Source organism: Rattus rattus, chromosome 1 (assembly GCF_011064425.1).
Source record: "Rattus rattus isolate New Zealand chromosome 1, Rrattus_CSIRO_v1, whole genome shotgun sequence".
Classification (NCBI taxonomy): domain Eukaryota; kingdom Metazoa; phylum Chordata; class Mammalia; order Rodentia; family Muridae; genus Rattus; species Rattus rattus.
This window is the reverse complement of record NC_046154.1, coordinates 163,306,884-163,323,945: the sequence shown is the minus strand read 5'-3', so window position 1 is coordinate 163,323,945 and position 17,062 is coordinate 163,306,884. Positions and strand designations below refer to the sequence as shown.

Below are 17,062 nucleotides of genomic sequence, written 5' to 3'. Positions count from 1 at the left end.
TTAATGACTCAAGGCTGGTGGTGAGGAATTATACTTTGGTAGCAGCTCATGGAACAGAGGTGTTCTTGTACTCTGGGCAAGAGTGTGTACTGTCAATTTCTTCAAAATGATCCGTGTGAACTATCACACTCCTGCCACTTAACATATGATGTTTTGAAATACTAGTTCCAAGATCAAAGTTACTGGTTTTATTTAAATACAATTTATATTTTAAAATACAGCAAATGAATCAGAGACCATTATTTTTGAGGTAACTTGGATACAACTCAGAATCTCAGTAGGTCCTGAGAATCCTTAGTGCTTATAAGCTGAATGGCTTAAGTCTTTGTGAATTGGTCACTTTGCCCTGTTACTCTTCGACCTTTAATGAGGCCACAGGGTTAAATAATGGCCTTCCTTGTTTGGCTTGCATCTTGCTAAAGTTAGCTTCAAACTCCTTTTTTGTTCCATTTAGACTTGCTAGATGACCATCCTTTATTCCATAGCCTAAAGAATTCAGCTTTCTTATCCTATATTGAATTATCTGTGGCGTTAATTCAAGAACCATTGGTGACGCTCTTATTTGAGCTACGGAGATGCCTTCCTTCAGCAGTGCCTGGATTCTCTCTTCTAGAACAGGAGCAGGATAATATAGAAGGGCAGGGCATTTCACAACTAACTGCCGGAGGTCATGGTCTGTACACTCAAAAGTAGTTTTGGTGAAGGAAATACTGTTCTGGATACTTTCTGGCTGAAGCTGAAAAAGAAACCCTTTAAGTTTGGACAGAAGCTGAAGAACTTCGGAGTCTGTGAAGCCTTGTCTTTGGAGAAATTTCAGTACTTCACCTACAGCTGTAGGAGAACTTAACACAATGAATGGATTTTGGCTTAATAATTTTAGTAGCCACACTTTAGCATTGGCCTCAGAGCCACCTAAGTTTAGGTAGCTCTCCAGGAGAACCCCTATCATTTGTTTATTGTTTTCTACAGGATTATGGAAAATGCTAGAGGCCGTTGTCAAAAACCTGGTAATCACCACATTCTTGAGTCCCAGCTCTTGAAAGAACTGAACATTTAGCTTCTGGTTCTCCTGGTCCTTGACAGCAAAGAAAGACTCTGGAAACTGCTCTATTAACTGGATTAACTCTGTCTTGGTTTTGCAGACCATCTGCCAGAGTTTCCTTTTGGTGTTAACAGCAGCAGGACTGCAGACAATGGCTTCTGGACAGCGTTCTAAAATACTGGCTATCACGGTTTGGTTGGCACCTAGTTCTTTGAGAATGTTTGCAATCTCCTCGGCGTAGGTCTCCTCCTCCAGAAGCACCCATCCTTTCAGCCTGCGGATTTTCCCAATGTCAACGGAGCACGCATGGAGCGTTTCCACTGTTCTCTTGTTTTCTTTATTTGACTGGTGGTCTGTTCCGTAGGTGACACATACTGAAGAGGGTCTGATTTTCAGAGCTGGTTGCGGCTTTCTGAAAAGACGCAGTCTGCATAGTTGGTATCCTGTCAGCAACCTCCACGACATGCTGTGAGCTCTGGCTAATTTCCACTTCCCTAGGCTGAGAATGTCCACACTGTGCCTGTGTGGAAGATGAAGACTTAAAAGGAGCACTGGCTTTTACAACACTTAGAAATCTGAGTTCTAAGCAGTAACTGGGAATGATTTAAGCTGGCAAGGAAAACCGTTCCAGTATAATACATTTTATCACAGTTTAAGGCACCTTATCCTTTATAAAAACACTGACTCTTTGAGCTCTGAATCCATCCTATGAAGCAGGTGAACGTAATGGGGTTCAAAGGTTCATAGGCCTCAAATGTTTTGACACAGATTCCCTTTTTTCTACAACTCTTATGTTTCTCTTTTAGGTGGCATATTACATAGGTAATTGCTTTTTTAAGGTTTTACATTTTTCAAGTTGATGTTTAGCTCAGGTAGATGCATAGGAAGGGAGAAGTCATCCTTCATTGTATTTTAAAGTATTTTTGCTGATGAACTATGATCCAGACAGGTCAGTTTTATTTGAAATGAGTACATAAATGCATGTTTGCTTTTTTTTTTTCTTTTATTTTTTTTCTGAGCTGGGGATCGAACCCAGGGCCTTGTGCTTGCTAGGCAAGCGCTCTACCACTGAGCTAAATCCCCAACCCCGCATGCTTGCTTTATTAGAACTTTGCAAATGCAATTTGTTTTTATAAATTCAGGATTAAAGTAAGTCTTAGCCCAGCAACATGAGAAGTGCTATGTGCCAGCCTTGGCGAAACCTCTGGAGATCATGTCAGCTGTGTAATGGTGATGGTGCTCTCCAACCTAGTACTGCTCCAGCCTAAACCTGGCTCCAGCTCATGAAGCAGTGTTGGGAAAGTTAGACTCCTTCAACCAAACCCAGGAGTAATCTCAGCAGTGCCTCTCCGTCTACCCAAGCAGTGTTGGGAAAGTTAGACGCCTTCAACCAAACCCAGGAGTAATCTCAGCAGTGCCTCTCCGTCTACCCAAATGCCCCTGGCCATCTTCATCCACACTGTTTGGAGCACTGCAGCCTCTGATACATAGGGGCTGCAATACTCCCTTCTGACTTGGGGTCCTGGCTGGGTGCATGCAACACAACAGAATGATCACTAAGAAAGCATGCACACTTATTTCATACAAGCTGTCCACATCAGGGAAGCCCATACAAAGATGGCAAGACCCAAAGCAGGTAGGTTACACTGAGGTGGACAAAGACAGTAAGACGTAAGGAAGCAACTCCGCCATGCGAGGAGCCTAAAAGCAGTGTTTCAGTAAGGTTTGGTCTCCAGCCATCCTTAAGAAGGATGTTACCACTCCTGAGCAGAAGACAGAATGACCCACACATATTTTCAGGTGGCTTTAATTCCAAACACTCCGTGTGTCATGGTGTTAAGTATTCTTATACCAACCCCTTCACCACTGTGTCCTGTTTCTGGTAACATGCACATGCTTTAGGGTTTGGTAAACTTTTATTTCAGCCCTGCCACACACAGTGCAGTGTCCTTAGATTTGAAAGGGTAAGTGGATAGCCATTTCTGATCCTTGCCTGAATTATCAGTGCTCTTGCCACATAGGCTGACGACTTTACACGCCTGTCCTAATCTGAGTGATTACTCTGAGGAATGTTGGGTTGTAGTGGTGGCTCACTGTTGGGGTCTAATGGACACCAACACTGTAGACTTAGCTTCTGTTTTACTCAAGGCTTAGTTTTCTTCAGGTCATGCCTAATGCCACAAGGCAAGATGAAAATATATTTCTAAAGCATCTTCTAAAAGAACTTTCAACTTTGACAGGAAGGAGGTGGGAAGTAGGATGAAGCCCAGGTAGATATGGGTTGGGGCTCTACAGGTTCATGCCTGTCGGGTATAGACACGCTGGGAAGACGTGAAGGCTCCTAACTGACCCGCCTGTGCTCAGCCCCAGCATAACTTAGAGAGTGACCCTGAGGTTTGTTAGCTTCAGACAAAGCACAGTGACTCAAACAGCGCCTCACGGGAAACTTGTCAGCAGACATTAAAACCTGTGGGATGACGTCACAGGTGAGGCAGGTACAGGACAGAAGGAGGCCTGTCACTGGACGAGAAGGAAGGATGGGTGGGAGAAAAGTTTGAAGGAAGAGGAGGAGACTGGAATGGAGAGGAGGAAGAGACAGGAGGGAGAGGGAGAGAAGCCGTGGCAGGACAATATGGCAGGTGATGTTAAGATTCCACGCTGTACCTTTACAGGTTGTTTACAGGTTGTTTTTAAGGGATGGATGTGTATTAGGCTTTGTACATGTAGGTGGGCAGTTATACTTATCAATTGGGCCAAAGGTTATTGTGTTGTGTGTTCTTTCATGTAGCGATTTAAGTGTAAGAAAGTGTGTGGCGGCTGGTCTGGGCCACCAGAGCTGGGATGTGTGTTTCTGGCATGGACACCTGCCTTGGGAACTAGATAGGTAGAGAGAGTGCTGCCAGGCTCAGAGGGAGGCCTTCGGCAGTGTGATATGGGACGGAGCAGAGCAGGTGAGAGGCTTTGCTGACTGAGAATTAAGATATCCAGCAGATATCTTGGGGCACTGCGGTGTAGACCTCGTAGAGATAAAAGACAACCATACTTTTTTATTTTTTATATTTTAACAACAAAAACCAGCAGTGCTCTATAAATGAGAACAGCACCCATACCTTACAGGGGCACTGCCAGAGTCAAATGCTTATCAGGCACTTGGAGACAGTTTGATATATAGTGTTCACTAAATAGTAGTTATCACTGGGAACTGTCAGGAGCCAAATTCTTGTAGTGATACAACTTTAAACTCAGTTTTAATGTGACTTGGAGTGGGATGGGGATCTGGAAAAGGAGTTCAGGTAAGATGTGGGGGATGAATATGACCAAAATATATGTATGTATGAAATTCTCAAAGAATAAAACTATATTTAAAAAAGGCTTTGAGAGATTGCTTGTCTTTTTATTGTGAGAACATAAAAGATGCTGTCTGTGAGGAAGAGAGCATCCTTAGAGTCTGTAGGCATCTTAGCCTTGGCCACTGCAGCCTCCAGAAGTGATGGGTAATAAACCTTTATTGCTTGTAATTAACCTTTCTATTTTCTTGTACAGCCCACATGCATTAAAGAAAAATGTTTTTTTTTTTCTTTCTGCTAAACAAACTCCAAATTCTGGGTTTAGGTAGAAGTATGACTTACAAAGGGAAAATGAGAATGTTTAAGTATGTCAGATTTTCAAAATAACTCCATAAAACTAAAACACACTGTAGAGTTGCTGAATTCTGAGGTACATAAGCAGAAGAAAAACTTACAACCCTACTGCTTATCGATAATTTAATACTTCATTGTTTCTGAGGTAAGGTCTTGCTGTTTAGCCCTGGATGGACTGATACTTGATGTGTAGCCTAGGTTAGACTCAATCTCATGGCAGTCATGCCCTATGTGCCATTCTCGTCAGCTATTCATATTTTACTATCATATTTTACATATTTTTGTACAATTCTCACTTCCTTGTTGTGAGTCTTTACACAGAGCAGAGCTGCACATGGGAATTGCATCCGAATCCTGTCTGTGAAGTGAAACTGTAAACATGTCATCTCTAAGCGAGTCCCAAACAGCCCCGGGCTCCTTGAGGGTCAGAGCAGGTCTGCTGTAGCTCAGGTACCAGTTAGAACAGCTCAGTTGGAGTCTCATTTTGCAAAATGCCAGAAGGTCAGAGGTCATGTCCATGGCAAGGCAGCCGTGAGCGCTCCCATGAGCAGGTGCCTATCAGCTGAGACAAAGGGAAAGGCAGACCATAACCCACTTGCTGCTTTCTTAAAGGTAAACGGGGGAATAGTCATCAGGACAGTCCAGGCCTTGCTGCCTTTCTGCTGGGCAAATGTGGTTAGCAGTAAAAATGGAGAGAAAGCCTGATGAATAAACGTACATCACAACTTACTACGTCCAACTGTGGCATTAGACACATCCAGCGGACTCAGGAAGTGGCTGACTGTAGCTCTTGCTGCTGAGTGGGGATGCTGTTCGCAGCGTCTGCCTGCCTGCATTTCATGTTTGCCCTTTAAAGTGAGTTTCTAGAATCCCAGAGGGGTAGAGAGCTACTTACCGTCAGGAAACCCCATCTCAGATGACTCCCTAAAGAGCGCGAGCATATAAATGATTCTTCTGTTATTCTGAAGTGTGGAAAATAAGTCACTGGTGAAGTGCTTTGTTACTGAGGCTGACCTTTAGCTAATATGTTATTTTTGGCCTTATCTTCTCTTTGCCTTTTTGTCCTAGATATATCATAAAGATTAACATGTAAAAACTCTATAATTATACAAGGAAAACAATGTAGTTTTTCTAGAATTGACATTCTTTGGTTCATTTTTAGTAGCTATCACTTTTTTTTTTTTTTTTTTTTGGAGAGGAGGTGGAGGGGAGGAGGGGAGAGAGGGAATGGAGGGTAGGGTAGGAGAGAGGAGAGGAGAGGAGAGGAGAGGAGAGAGAGGAGAGGAGGAGAGGAGAGAGATTGATCCTTACATTGTAGTTCCTTCTGTTTTGGCTCCCAAATGCTGGTGTCACAGGCATGAGTTAGAGTTGTCACTTGTTATGGTAAGATGTTAATAAAAGCACAGTAGTATTTGGAGCATTTCCCAGTGTATAGTTCAGTGGCATAATGTACTTTGACAACTCTGTACAACTATTCACCACCACATCTAGGATTTCCTGTCAAACACAAAGTCTGCTCTCGAAACGGGGTGCCTAACTCTCCCCTAACTCTCCACTCCTATATGGCACCTGGAAAGCTCTTCACGATCTCCACATGTCTTCTGGATAGGTCATGTAAATGAAACCATACAACACATTTTTTAAATGGCTGGCTTATTTCACTTAGTGTAACGCTTTCAAAGTCCACGTTGTAGCAAGTGTCAGAACAAGGCACATTTACTCACAGTGGACTTATTCATGTGCTTGTGTGCGCTGCGCTGAGGTGCACACCTGAGGCGGACAGAGGACCACTCAGTAGGGTTGGTTTTTCTCTTTGCACCTTTATGTAAATTCTGTCTTGAACTGAGGCCAGGAGGCTGGCTCATACCCTGCTTGCTTAGCCATCTTGCCAGCCCCTGCCAATTTCTTAAAATAAGACAGTAAGTCTGCTGTTTGATAGCATTTTCCTTAAGCAGAGTTATTTCAAATGCAAAGTCAGGTCTCTTGGACCCACTGCTTTGTCAGCTGCGTTTATGTGACATTCTAAGTCCTGTGTCATCTTCACCAAGAACGGATTTCAGCTCAAGTCACCACTTCCCGGGCATTCGGGAACCAAGTCTACACCTGCTAAAGTTTGATCTGGTGACTGAATGATGCAGTCACATCTCTGCGTCTATTTCTAATTCTACTTCTGTCACATTTTGTATTTCTTTCCTTTACAAGATTCCCTTCAAGGGATCTGTGAGGGCTAAAACTACTCCCTCCAACTCCCATAGTGCTGACGTCTTGGCCCCGCCCCCACGCGTTTTCAACAGCAGCTGGAGTAGTGAATCCTTTCCGCAAGATTTTCAGTGAACTCTGCCCATGTCCTAGGTCTTTGTACATGAACAAGGAAACGAAAGAAAAGCCACCAAGACTCAGCAGGTAAAGGTGCTTTTCACCAAGGCTGCTGCGCTGGCTTCAGTCCCAGAGACCAACGCGGTGGAATGAGAGCACTGACTTCTACAAGTTGCCCTCTGACCTCCATACATGCACCACTTTGGCACACACCTCCCCACCAATCCTAAGTATTTTTTCAACTTATTAAGAAAGGCCAACTCTCCCCACCCAACACGTAATCTATGAACAGCAATAAAGATAAACAATCAAATGAGGTCACATTCGCATTTATGCCTTCAGCTGCATCCACCTTTCTTTCTCTGCATTTCCGATGCTCACTGTTCCTCCTCCCAGGCCCGCTTTGTTCCATCCTCTTAGCTGACTCTTGCAGATCCTCCTTCCTCTTCTACTACACAGCTCTCAATAAAGGCGACTTCCCTGTCATCAGAGCTGATGAGTAGTTTCAGTTCCTACTTTTCTGGGCTTTTGTAGCATCTGGCAGCATCCGACCATTTGTTTTTCAAAACAGTCTCTTGTCTGACTTACAAACTGCTCCCCAATCCTTGTTCTCCCCACTGCTCCCCACTGGCCACCCCTTATTTGTTTCCTCTACAGGCTCATCTTTAGGCTTGGTAGCCTGAAATTCCAGAACCAGGAAGGCTGAGGCATAAGCTTTAGGCCAGCCTGGTCTACATAGAGTTTTTTAGGCCAGCCTGGTCTACCTAGAGTTTTTTAGGCCAGCCTGGACTGCAAAGTAACAACGTGTTTTTAAAAAAAAAATAAAATTACAATTAAAGAAATAGAGACCATGAATTTGAGAAAATAATGGGGTCTTGTGTGTGTGTGTGTGTGTGTGTGTGTGAAGTATAAATGATGCAATTACATTTAAATTAAAAACATTAAAAATGGACAGGCTTTTCAAGTGAAAAACAAATGAACAAACAAAGAAGTAAATATCCTTTCCCTCTTACCTTACAGTCTTTCCTGAGAGATTCCTTGTCCAGGGCTTCAGTCAGTCTAATAAGGACTTCTCTGTAGCTTCTAAAATGTGATTCTGTCACCTCTGCAATAGACCTCAGTGGAACTTTAGGACAGGCATACAATAATTTGTAGGAAAGACTCTGAATTTTGCCGTCACCTGAATCCCCTTCCTTTAAAGCACAGTCATTTCTCAGTCCCCAGGGCTCTAACTGTTCCCACTCTACAGTCTCCAAAGACGGGGGATTACTCTCACTGTACTTTTGCAAATGACTCCCAGAGGTGTCACTCTCCTAAGGCAATGTCTCTGACATTTCAGAGCAGACGGAGCCTCATGTCCCCTTTAGGGGCGTTTATGGCACCACGGACTGCAATGCTATTCCTGGGATGGCTGACTGTTCCTGCTTCCGCTTTGACCACACTACTCACTTTGCATCACCATGTTCTAATGAGTTGTCTCCCTGCCCTTCAAGGGCTGGCATCACTAACTCTGGGAGAGAGAGGGGCAGGCACCTTCCGGTATATTTTTTTTATAACTTTATAGTAGCATTTATCAATTTTCCATTTATCCAACTGATAGTGTTTGTTGTTTTTTTAAAACTCGGGCTGCCATCAGGAGGGTAGGCACTAGCTCTCTTGGTCAAACACTTCATATTTCTGTTAGGATCACAGACCATCCGAGAACTTGAGAGTTACAGACTTTCCAGGGGCAAGAAAAGGCCCACACCTTTTCTACTTTAGAAACGACTTTAGCAAGAACCATGAACATAACTGTGTACGCAGGGGAGGGTAGAGACGGAATACTGTTATTTCCTGTAAGGAGCAAAGAACAGGACACACAAAGCAATAATATCAAATTAACAAATCAGGCCATGAAACGACGCAAACAGCAAAGGTGAGTTACCTTAGCACAGCCACACTGCTTTGGGATTAATTTCAGATTAACGGTGACTTTTTAAGAAGTAATTTCATGGGGTGGGGTAAAAAAAATTAAAAAAAAAAAAAAAAAGAAGTAATTTCACTCCAGGGACTAAGCCATTACCCAGACTATACATGGACTGACCCTGGGCTCCAACTGCATGGGTAGCAATGAATAGCCTAGTAAGAGCACCAGTGGAAGGGGAAGTCCTTGGTCCTGCCAAGACTAGACCCCCAGTGAATGGGATTCTTGTGGGGAGGATGAGGAGGGGAACACTCATATAGTAGGGGAGTGGAAGGGGTTAGGGGGATGTTGGCCTGGAAACCAGGAAAGGGAATAACATTTGAAATGTAAATAAGGAATACCCAATTTAATAAAGATTTAAAAAAAAGTAATTTCGCCTTTTTATGACTGCAGTGTGGGGGCATCAGGAACATGGGAACATGCTACTCCTCGGTGAAAGCTCATGTTAAATGAGTTAATAGTATTAAACAACAAAACAAACCCCTCACATCTACTCATCAAGCCACAAATCTTTAAGGGTAAAGATGAGGTCAGGATGCAGGTCTAGCTTGCCCAAATCTGCCCACCTGAGAATGGCAGTCCTCTTAGCCTTGTGTTCTGTGTACCGTGATGCTCTTGGGGAAAAGGTCACATAGTCTGCTCTCTTAAGCAATCCTGAGATGTGAAATACATTTTTATACTTAAAACAGTCCTCTTGATAACACCAATTAAGTTCTGATCTGACAGTTTCAAGTGAATCCCAATTTTGCAAGCAAAGAACCACAAAGTTGGTCAGAGGAAGGACATTGCCTGGACCAATACAGCGGCCTCTAGTTTACATGTGCAGCCTCCCTTTTTCGGTGCTCCGAGTTGGAGTGTCTGTGGGGACGTTCTCGGTGGGCTGCTGCTAACCCTGACCCCAGTAGGCAGGCATGAGACTCAGCCTGAGCTGGAGGAACAGGACGGCTCACCTGTGGGCAGCAGCGCGACGACCGGAGAACCCCTGGGTGTTGCGGTATGGTGTATTAAGTCCCCACCCTGTTCCGCAGGCCTCTCCACCCAGGAAACAGATCCTAGGTAACTGGCAGGGCTTTGCCTTGACTGGTAACCAATCAGAGCTCAGGAAACTGATGAGCAGGAAGTCACGCCCCCACCCCCGAGCGCAGCCAATTAGACCACCGGGTACAGGCTCCCGTGGGAATCAGCGAGCCACGCAACAGGGCCAATTGTCACCAGTGCCACCTGGCGCTTCTGTCTCAGTAAATTCTGGTGGTTAGGTCGCTTTGTCCCTTAGAGAACGTCACAACACGTTGAGGAGGGTGGGTGGGAGAATCAGAACCTGTTGTCTGTATGGTGGAGCCATTCAGAATCCTCAGAAGTTTAAGACTTTGAAACCTGACTTTCCTGTCCATCGCCACAGTAAACACTAGGTCTGATTTTCTAAAGACTATTCATCCCTTTTCCTCCTAGATGACTTTGCCCAACTACTGCTAAACTGCCTTGAGCTTTACATTTTAGTTATTCGTGATGCTCAAACTCAGAGCAAACTAAAGCCAGAATCCTTTTGATCCATCCATCAAATAAATATTTACAGCCTGCCGCTTCAGCACCAAGCATGCGGAACTGCAGTGCTAGGACCTTGGACAAGGCAACAGGAACTGAAACACATGAACATGTTAACCACAATTAGAGCGAAGTGCTACCCAGGACAGAGTCCCCTGTGTCCACCCTGTGTTGTCTGCAGTGGAGCAAGAAAACTAGTGTTTCCTAGGCTGGTTGCCCACCTCATTACCTTTGTAAGGCTCTCTCCCACAGGGCTGGGGTACATTCAGGTTGACACCTCCCCTTCTTGTGGAATGTAGGATCCTGGCTACTCAGTATGTCCCTGAGAACAATGCTTATTTGAGAACAGCCTTGAGGTTTACACTCAGTGGGCTTTAGAGGAACCCACAACTTGCCCTCAAGTTTCCCAAGCAGAGTCCCGATTCCTCATCTCAAGATCAGTTTTGACCTTCAGGATGCTACATAGATGAGTAACTTACCTATACCCAATAACCCTCCTTGGCACATCAACACTCTATTCAGGGATTTACTGCACACTTTCTTAAAAGATTTTGGGACCCATGGTTAAGATATGCTATTCTCACTTGGGAAAGGGAAGTTAAAATATAGAAAAGGAATAAGTCATCATATCTATAATCCTAGCATGGGGAAGGATTAGTATGGCTTCAAAGACAGTCTGGAATTATGTTGGGAGTGATGCCCTTGAAACCCTCCATTATTGATGTTAATATTATGGTTAGTTAAGTATGACTGGGTTCATGGAAAATCCCCAGCCAGCTGCAGAAGACTAATACAAATCTGGTGGTCAGGATGAATAATGATATGATAAAGCTCTGACCTTGCTGAGAAATACATCTGACGTCAAGATGCCCAATGTGACCTGTAACCTTTCTGAAAAACCAACATCCTGTTGACATCAGCTGACCACATGAATACTGTGTCTTTGGCCTGTGTAAATGTTCCCCACTTGCCCCCTCTCTCTGTTACCCCTGTTAGGGTATAAATTCAGCCTTGGGAAAAAATAAAATTGTACCCTTGATCAGACTCTTGTCTTGGCATCCTTCCATCGTCCCCCTTGTCCCCCATTCTCTTCCAGGTACCCTCTGCACCCTTGTTGACAGAATTACATAGTAATCCAGGTCAGTTGTGTTTACAGTCTAAGGCACTGTCTCAAGAAGACAAACCACCCTCCCCCCCAAATCAGACAATGAAAGAAAAAGGAAAGAAGGAAGTAATAGAAAGTTGTAGGTGTTAAAGTCAGGACTTGGAATTGCATGCTGTGCAGGCACTTGTTAGGAGAGGGAAACAGAAATGCGTGCCATGGTGGGAGAAGCTTTTCCCCAGGCTCCACACAGCCTGTGCACTGTAATCAAAGCAGATGCTAACTTGGCTGCACCAACTGTAGCCAGTGGCTGGGCTCAGGCTGTGCCATCTCCTTACAGTGCACTGCCAGGGCCTCACACTCAGAAAAAGCCTTAGGAGAACAGGTGATGAGACGACTACTATGATGTATATTTTCTTAAAATTACAGAAATCAGACAATTTTAAAGTCTCTAGTATATAGGAAGTAAAATTATAGTGGGTATAGTGGTTTGAATGAGAATGGTCCACACAGACTTATTGTTGATACTTGGGCCTCAGTTGGTGGGAATGTTTGGGAAGGATAAAGGGGTGTGGTCTTGGAGGAGGTGTGACCCTGGGGCAGGCTTTGAGGTTTCAAAAGATTCTTGCCATTCCAGGGGCTCACTCTGAGACTCTGAGTTATGGACAAGGAATGAGCACTCAGCTGTTCCTGTGCTCTGCAATCATGAACTCCAACTCTCTGAGATTATCCACATTAAATGCTTTTGTAAGCTGCATTGAATGTTTATCACAGCAACCTAGACGTAGCTAAACAATGGTTATCACTCTTGCACTTGTGAAAGTTACTACTGTAAGGACATGAGAAAAACAAGGTAACTACATTAATTCAAAAGCCTGGTTCCTTCAATTCCCCGAAGTGTGAAGTAGTAACAATTCAAGGATTCAGGAAGCTGGGTCTTCCCTCTGCTCACGAAGCTGCTTGCACTCTTGGCATGCCTGCTCCCTTCTTAACAATCTATGGTACTTCTATTCCACACCCAATTTAAAAGACATGACCTTTTCTCTTTCTCTTCCTGGCATTGCCAGAATTTTTACCTAACCTGTATTATGTTGTCCCTTAAACTCTAATAAAATCGTTCTTAAGCTAAAGTCAGAAAGCCAAATATTATTATTAATAATAATTTAAGATAGGGTTTCTCTGTGGAGCCCTGGCTGTCTTGGAACTCATTCAGTAGACCAGGCTGGCCTTGAACTCCAAGGTCCACTTGCCTCTGCCTCCCATGCTAGAATCAAAGGTATGTACCACACATGGCTTAAATACAGTAACTTTTTTTTTTTTCCTTTTTCTTTTTTTTCGGTGCTGGGGACCGAACCCAGGGCCTTGCGTTTGCTAGGCAAGCGCCCTACCACCGAGCTAAATCCCCCACCCCTAAATACAGTAACTTTAATACTTCAACATCTGGTAGAATTTTGGTGACTTAATTCGGCAGGCTAGGGGCAGAATGCTGTATTCAAGAATCGTTGTCAGACTGGAACTCTGAACCATACCTCGACCTCTTTACCTTCAGTGATTCCTTGTGGACAGCTTTCAGAAAATCTCTGGGGAGAAAACATGTCACCCAACAACACCCAGCTGCCCACATGGCTGAACTGTTCCTGTGCCAAGGGGAGATGATATCAGAAATGAGTCTGCTCCCCCAGATGGTGATGACCCTGAGGCCTATGACTTGCAGCTCCACAGGAGGAGTTAGTGAAAGACAATCTTGACTTTCTGACTGTTGGAATTTATTGAGCACTATTAACTTGTTATTCAGTATATATTTTAAAAATACTTGTCATATAAAAACATCTGTTAGTAAGGACTGAACATAGAGCCTTCCTTATACATACTAGGCAAATGCTCTATTATGACCCACTATACTGAGGACAGGAAAGTGAAAAGCCAATGGTTAATCAATACAGCCTTTAGTATAAAAGTGCCTAATAGAGCCCAGTAAGGGAGAGACAGTGGGGCCAGTGGGGGGCTGGCTCGTGTAATCCAGAGTACCATGCAGCCTGCAGCCTGCAGCTAACATATTGGATGAAGTTGTACACCCTGCAGTACTAAGAACTCTTGACATGAAACTGAACTATGAAGCAGATACTTCCTCACTCCCATTTAAGATGGAAAAATGGAGACAGCAAGGAAAGTCTTGTCCAAGACCCCAAAGCTTTGACTTTGAACCCACACTCTTAGCTGCTGCCTCACACAGCAACTTACATCGACAGAACCCATTCTGTGAGAACAAACAAACCAGGCTGTAAATCTGCCTTCCAGATCATTCTAAAGATATTGTCTGCTGGTGGGAGTGCCTATTCTTTTATTCAAAATGGTGACATGTGCCTTCTACATCTGTAATCTAATCATACCTCACACAACAATCCTCTTACCAAGCAAACAGAATGAAAATGAACACAAGTACACGAGACTCCATATTTGCATATACTTTAATAACAAAGTCACGGTAGCTGGAAATGAACAAGGAGGGAGACAAAGGGGCTGGGCACAGTGCACAGTGCGAGTCAGAGCAGCTGCACGGGCTGTAACACAGACTGTCCACGCAGACAGGAGCGTTCGCACCGATTCCACGGAGCTTCTAAAGCAGTATTATCAAAGACTGCAAAATTAGGTCAAACAATGATGTCTGGAAAAATGTGTCCTAAAATTTTAACAAAGTCTTTTTAAGAAAGTCTAAAAACTTCCCATTTTCCCACAATGACTCTCAAAACTCTTGAGATTTATATCAGAATATCTGTTAACTTTAACTTTTACCATACATGAAAAATTATCAAAAATATACTGATGAGTCTATTCTAACTGTGGCTATATTTACATTAAGCAAATTTTTTACCAAGTTCTTTATATACAAATTACCACTTGTCCTATGTGACATTCATTAAAAAGTTAAAAACCACAGAAATATTAGAAATAATATGTTCGAAATGTAACTTTTTTCCATGAATGAATGACATTTTTAAATAATTTAAATGAGAAGTACTGACTTTCCCACCAACTTCAGCTGCGAGGACTCCTCCCGCATGCTTTCTGTGATTTAAAGGGGGAAAAAAACAAGTAAAACTTCACTGCAGAGAACTAAATGACACAAGACTGCTGAGCATTTACCGACTTTCACTTCAGGAAACGTATAGTAAGGTTGGCATAAAAATAATAACGTAAGGAGTTTAAGATAACCAAAAGTATGAAAATCTTTAAAAACTGACAAGGTAGAAGGTAAATACTTTTCCTATTAACTGAGTCACAAAACAACATCATAAATTGAATTAAATTGGATGTAGGCACGATTTTTGCTACTTCTAACAAGGCCCAGCACTAATTAAAAATTAACGAGGGGGTTTTCAAAGCAGCAGGACGGAAGATAAGAGGATGGACTGAGCTTACAGGGTCTGCAGCCCTAGCATTTGGGAAGAGGGCTCAGGAGGGTATGTGCAGTATGAGGCTGGCCTGCGATACCCTTCTCAAACCCCTTCCTCCTTACAGATCAATGTTTAGAGTAAAGGCTCCAGGGAGGGTCTGAGAGGGATCTTATTAGGTTACTGAAAGGAGAAGGCTTATAGTTCTAGCCTCAGAGAGCCATGTCCTCTTCAGAGCCACACGCGTCTCCAGTTGACACACAGTGGTTTGGGAGCCTGGCTGTGAGTTCAGTGCTGTGTCCAGTACAGGCGCTCCTCTCCTGTTCAATCACTAACTGCGCTTACTACAACTGCTCATATGGTAGAGAACAGATCAGTCCTCACATGGAATTACTTAATTTTAGTTACAGACACTACTAAAGCAGGGAAGAGAAAAACCTAAGTATTTACCATATCAGTTATTGCTCTGTCGCTGGACTTTGGGGCCAACACTCTGTGCGTCCTCTTCCTGACTTGGGCGCTTCCCGCTGCTGAGGCCGGTGCCCATGGAGCTTCTTCCTACACATTTACAGAGCAAGCGTGAGCTGGGCTAAGGGGGAGAGCACGGCGAGCTCGAGCAAGCGAGCGAGCGCACTGTCTTACCTTGCTTTAGTGGGTTAGTTTGCTGACTGTCTCCGTGAGCATAGTGTAAAATACCACTTCCTTGAGAGCAGTCTGGATTTAAAACAAAAGAAAATGACTTAAAAACTTAAGACATATGTATGTATTAGGACTGTAAAGTCAATTTTTAGCTTTTTTATTTAAGTTTAGTTCTAAATTTTTCTCAATTTTAACTCAGTCAAAACATCACAATCTCCAATCAAGAAAACTGTTCACAGTTCAAGGCAAAAGCCACTGGTTCTTTTATTTTCATTTTGAATGCAGTGTTCACATGTATTATTTTTGTGTGTAGTACATGTCATGTGTGTGCTTGTATGTGTGTAAACCAGAGGTTGATGTTAGGTGTCTTTCTCTCTAGCTTAGTTCTTCAGACAGAGTCTCTCACTGAGCCCAGAGCTCACCGCCTGGCTAGACTGCGTGGCCAGTGGGCTCCTTCCTGGTCTGCCTCTTTCTTGTCAGTGCCAGTGTGACAGATGTGCATCGCCACACCTAGTCTTCATGTGTGAGTCCTTGCACAGCGGGCACTTTGCCGAGTGAGCCATCGTCTGTTATTTTTTTTAAAGGGTTACTGTATTTTTAGTTATGTGGGTGTGTGCATGTGCATGCAGGAGCCCACACAGGCCAGGGGTATCAGCATCCCCCGAAGCTGGAGTTAGAGGCAGTTATGAACCACACAAAGTGGAGGTGGGGAACTGAACTCAGGCTCTTGGCAAGTGCAAGTGTGTTCTCTTAACTGCTGAGCCCTCTCTTCAGGCTTCCCTTTCTAGCACAGGGTTTTAAACCAGGTGATAGCTGGACATGTGACTGTGATGGTTTGCACCTGCTTGGCCTATGGCATGGCATCATTAGCAGGTGTGGCCTCAGTGGAGTAGGTGTGTCACTCGTCCTAGCTGCTCAGAAATCAGTCTTCTCCTAGCAGCCCTCAATAAAAATGTAGAACTCAGCTCCTCCTGACCCATGCCGGCTGAGATGCTGCCTTGTTCCTGCCCTGACGAAATGCTCTCCTTGTAAGAGCTGCCTTGGTCATGGTGACTGTTCACAGCAGTAAAACCCTTAACTAAGACAGTGACCAGGAAGGGAAAACACACGGGCAGTAATGAGGAAGATGTCGGACCTTCACCCTGCCCTTTGGTGCCACATCCTTCTGTCAGAGCCCTTTAAAAATGTGTTTCAGTGGAGATGAGGGAGCAAGTGTCTGCTAGCTGAGAGCTACACAATTCAGATCACAAAGGCAAGAACCTCACATGGAGCAGTTGCTTAAGCAATTTAACAAGCCTTTCAAAAAGGAAGCCATCCTATAAGGAAACTGACTTCTAGAGCAGAAAAGCTTCACAGAAACACTGTTCCTTCGCTCAGTGTGCCCAGACTATGAAAGGTATATGCAAGTTGGGTGTGGTACATACT

The 17,062-nt window shown here is 43.9% G+C and overlaps 2 protein-coding genes across 4 annotated transcripts in view; both read right to left on the bottom strand.

The window, feature by feature from the left end:
* Window positions 1-165: 165 nt before the first annotated feature.
* Mterf2 (mitochondrial transcription termination factor 2) lies at window positions 166-10,013 on the bottom strand. 3 transcript variants are annotated; one of them, XM_032910325.1, is made up of 4 exons: window positions 9,913-10,013; window positions 9,529-9,616; window positions 8,013-8,125; window positions 166-1,562 (listed from the first exon to the last, which is right to left on the bottom strand). In XM_032910325.1, the coding sequence occupies exon 4, from the start codon at window positions 1,505-1,507 to the stop codon at window positions 350-352; it is 1,158 nt and encodes a 385-aa protein (XP_032766216.1). In that variant the 5' UTR covers window positions 1,508-1,562; window positions 8,013-8,125; window positions 9,529-9,616; window positions 9,913-10,013; the 3' UTR covers window positions 166-349. The 3 variants fall into 3 exon arrangements, 2 of the variants coding, with proteins under 2 accessions (XP_032766216.1, XP_032766223.1); XR_004388823.1 differs by lacking the exon at window positions 166-1,562 and adding an exon at window positions 4,070-5,245; XM_032910332.1 differs by lacking the exons at window positions 9,529-9,616; window positions 9,913-10,013 and having other exon boundaries at window positions 8,013-9,012.
* A 4,043-nt stretch (window positions 10,014-14,056) lies between these two features.
* The window catches only part of Cry1 (cryptochrome circadian regulator 1), a 55,935-nt gene continuing 52,929 nt past the window's right edge, over window positions 14,057-17,062 (bottom strand). The window contains exons 11-13 of the mRNA XM_032910312.1: window positions 15,641-15,712; window positions 15,449-15,556; window positions 14,057-14,672 (exon numbers count right to left, since the gene is read on the bottom strand). Of these exons, the coding sequence (XP_032766203.1) occupies window positions 15,453-15,556; window positions 15,641-15,712 (176 nt within the window). The 3' untranslated portion in view covers window positions 14,057-14,672; window positions 15,449-15,452. The remainder of the gene's footprint in view (window positions 14,673-15,448; window positions 15,557-15,640; window positions 15,713-17,062) is intronic.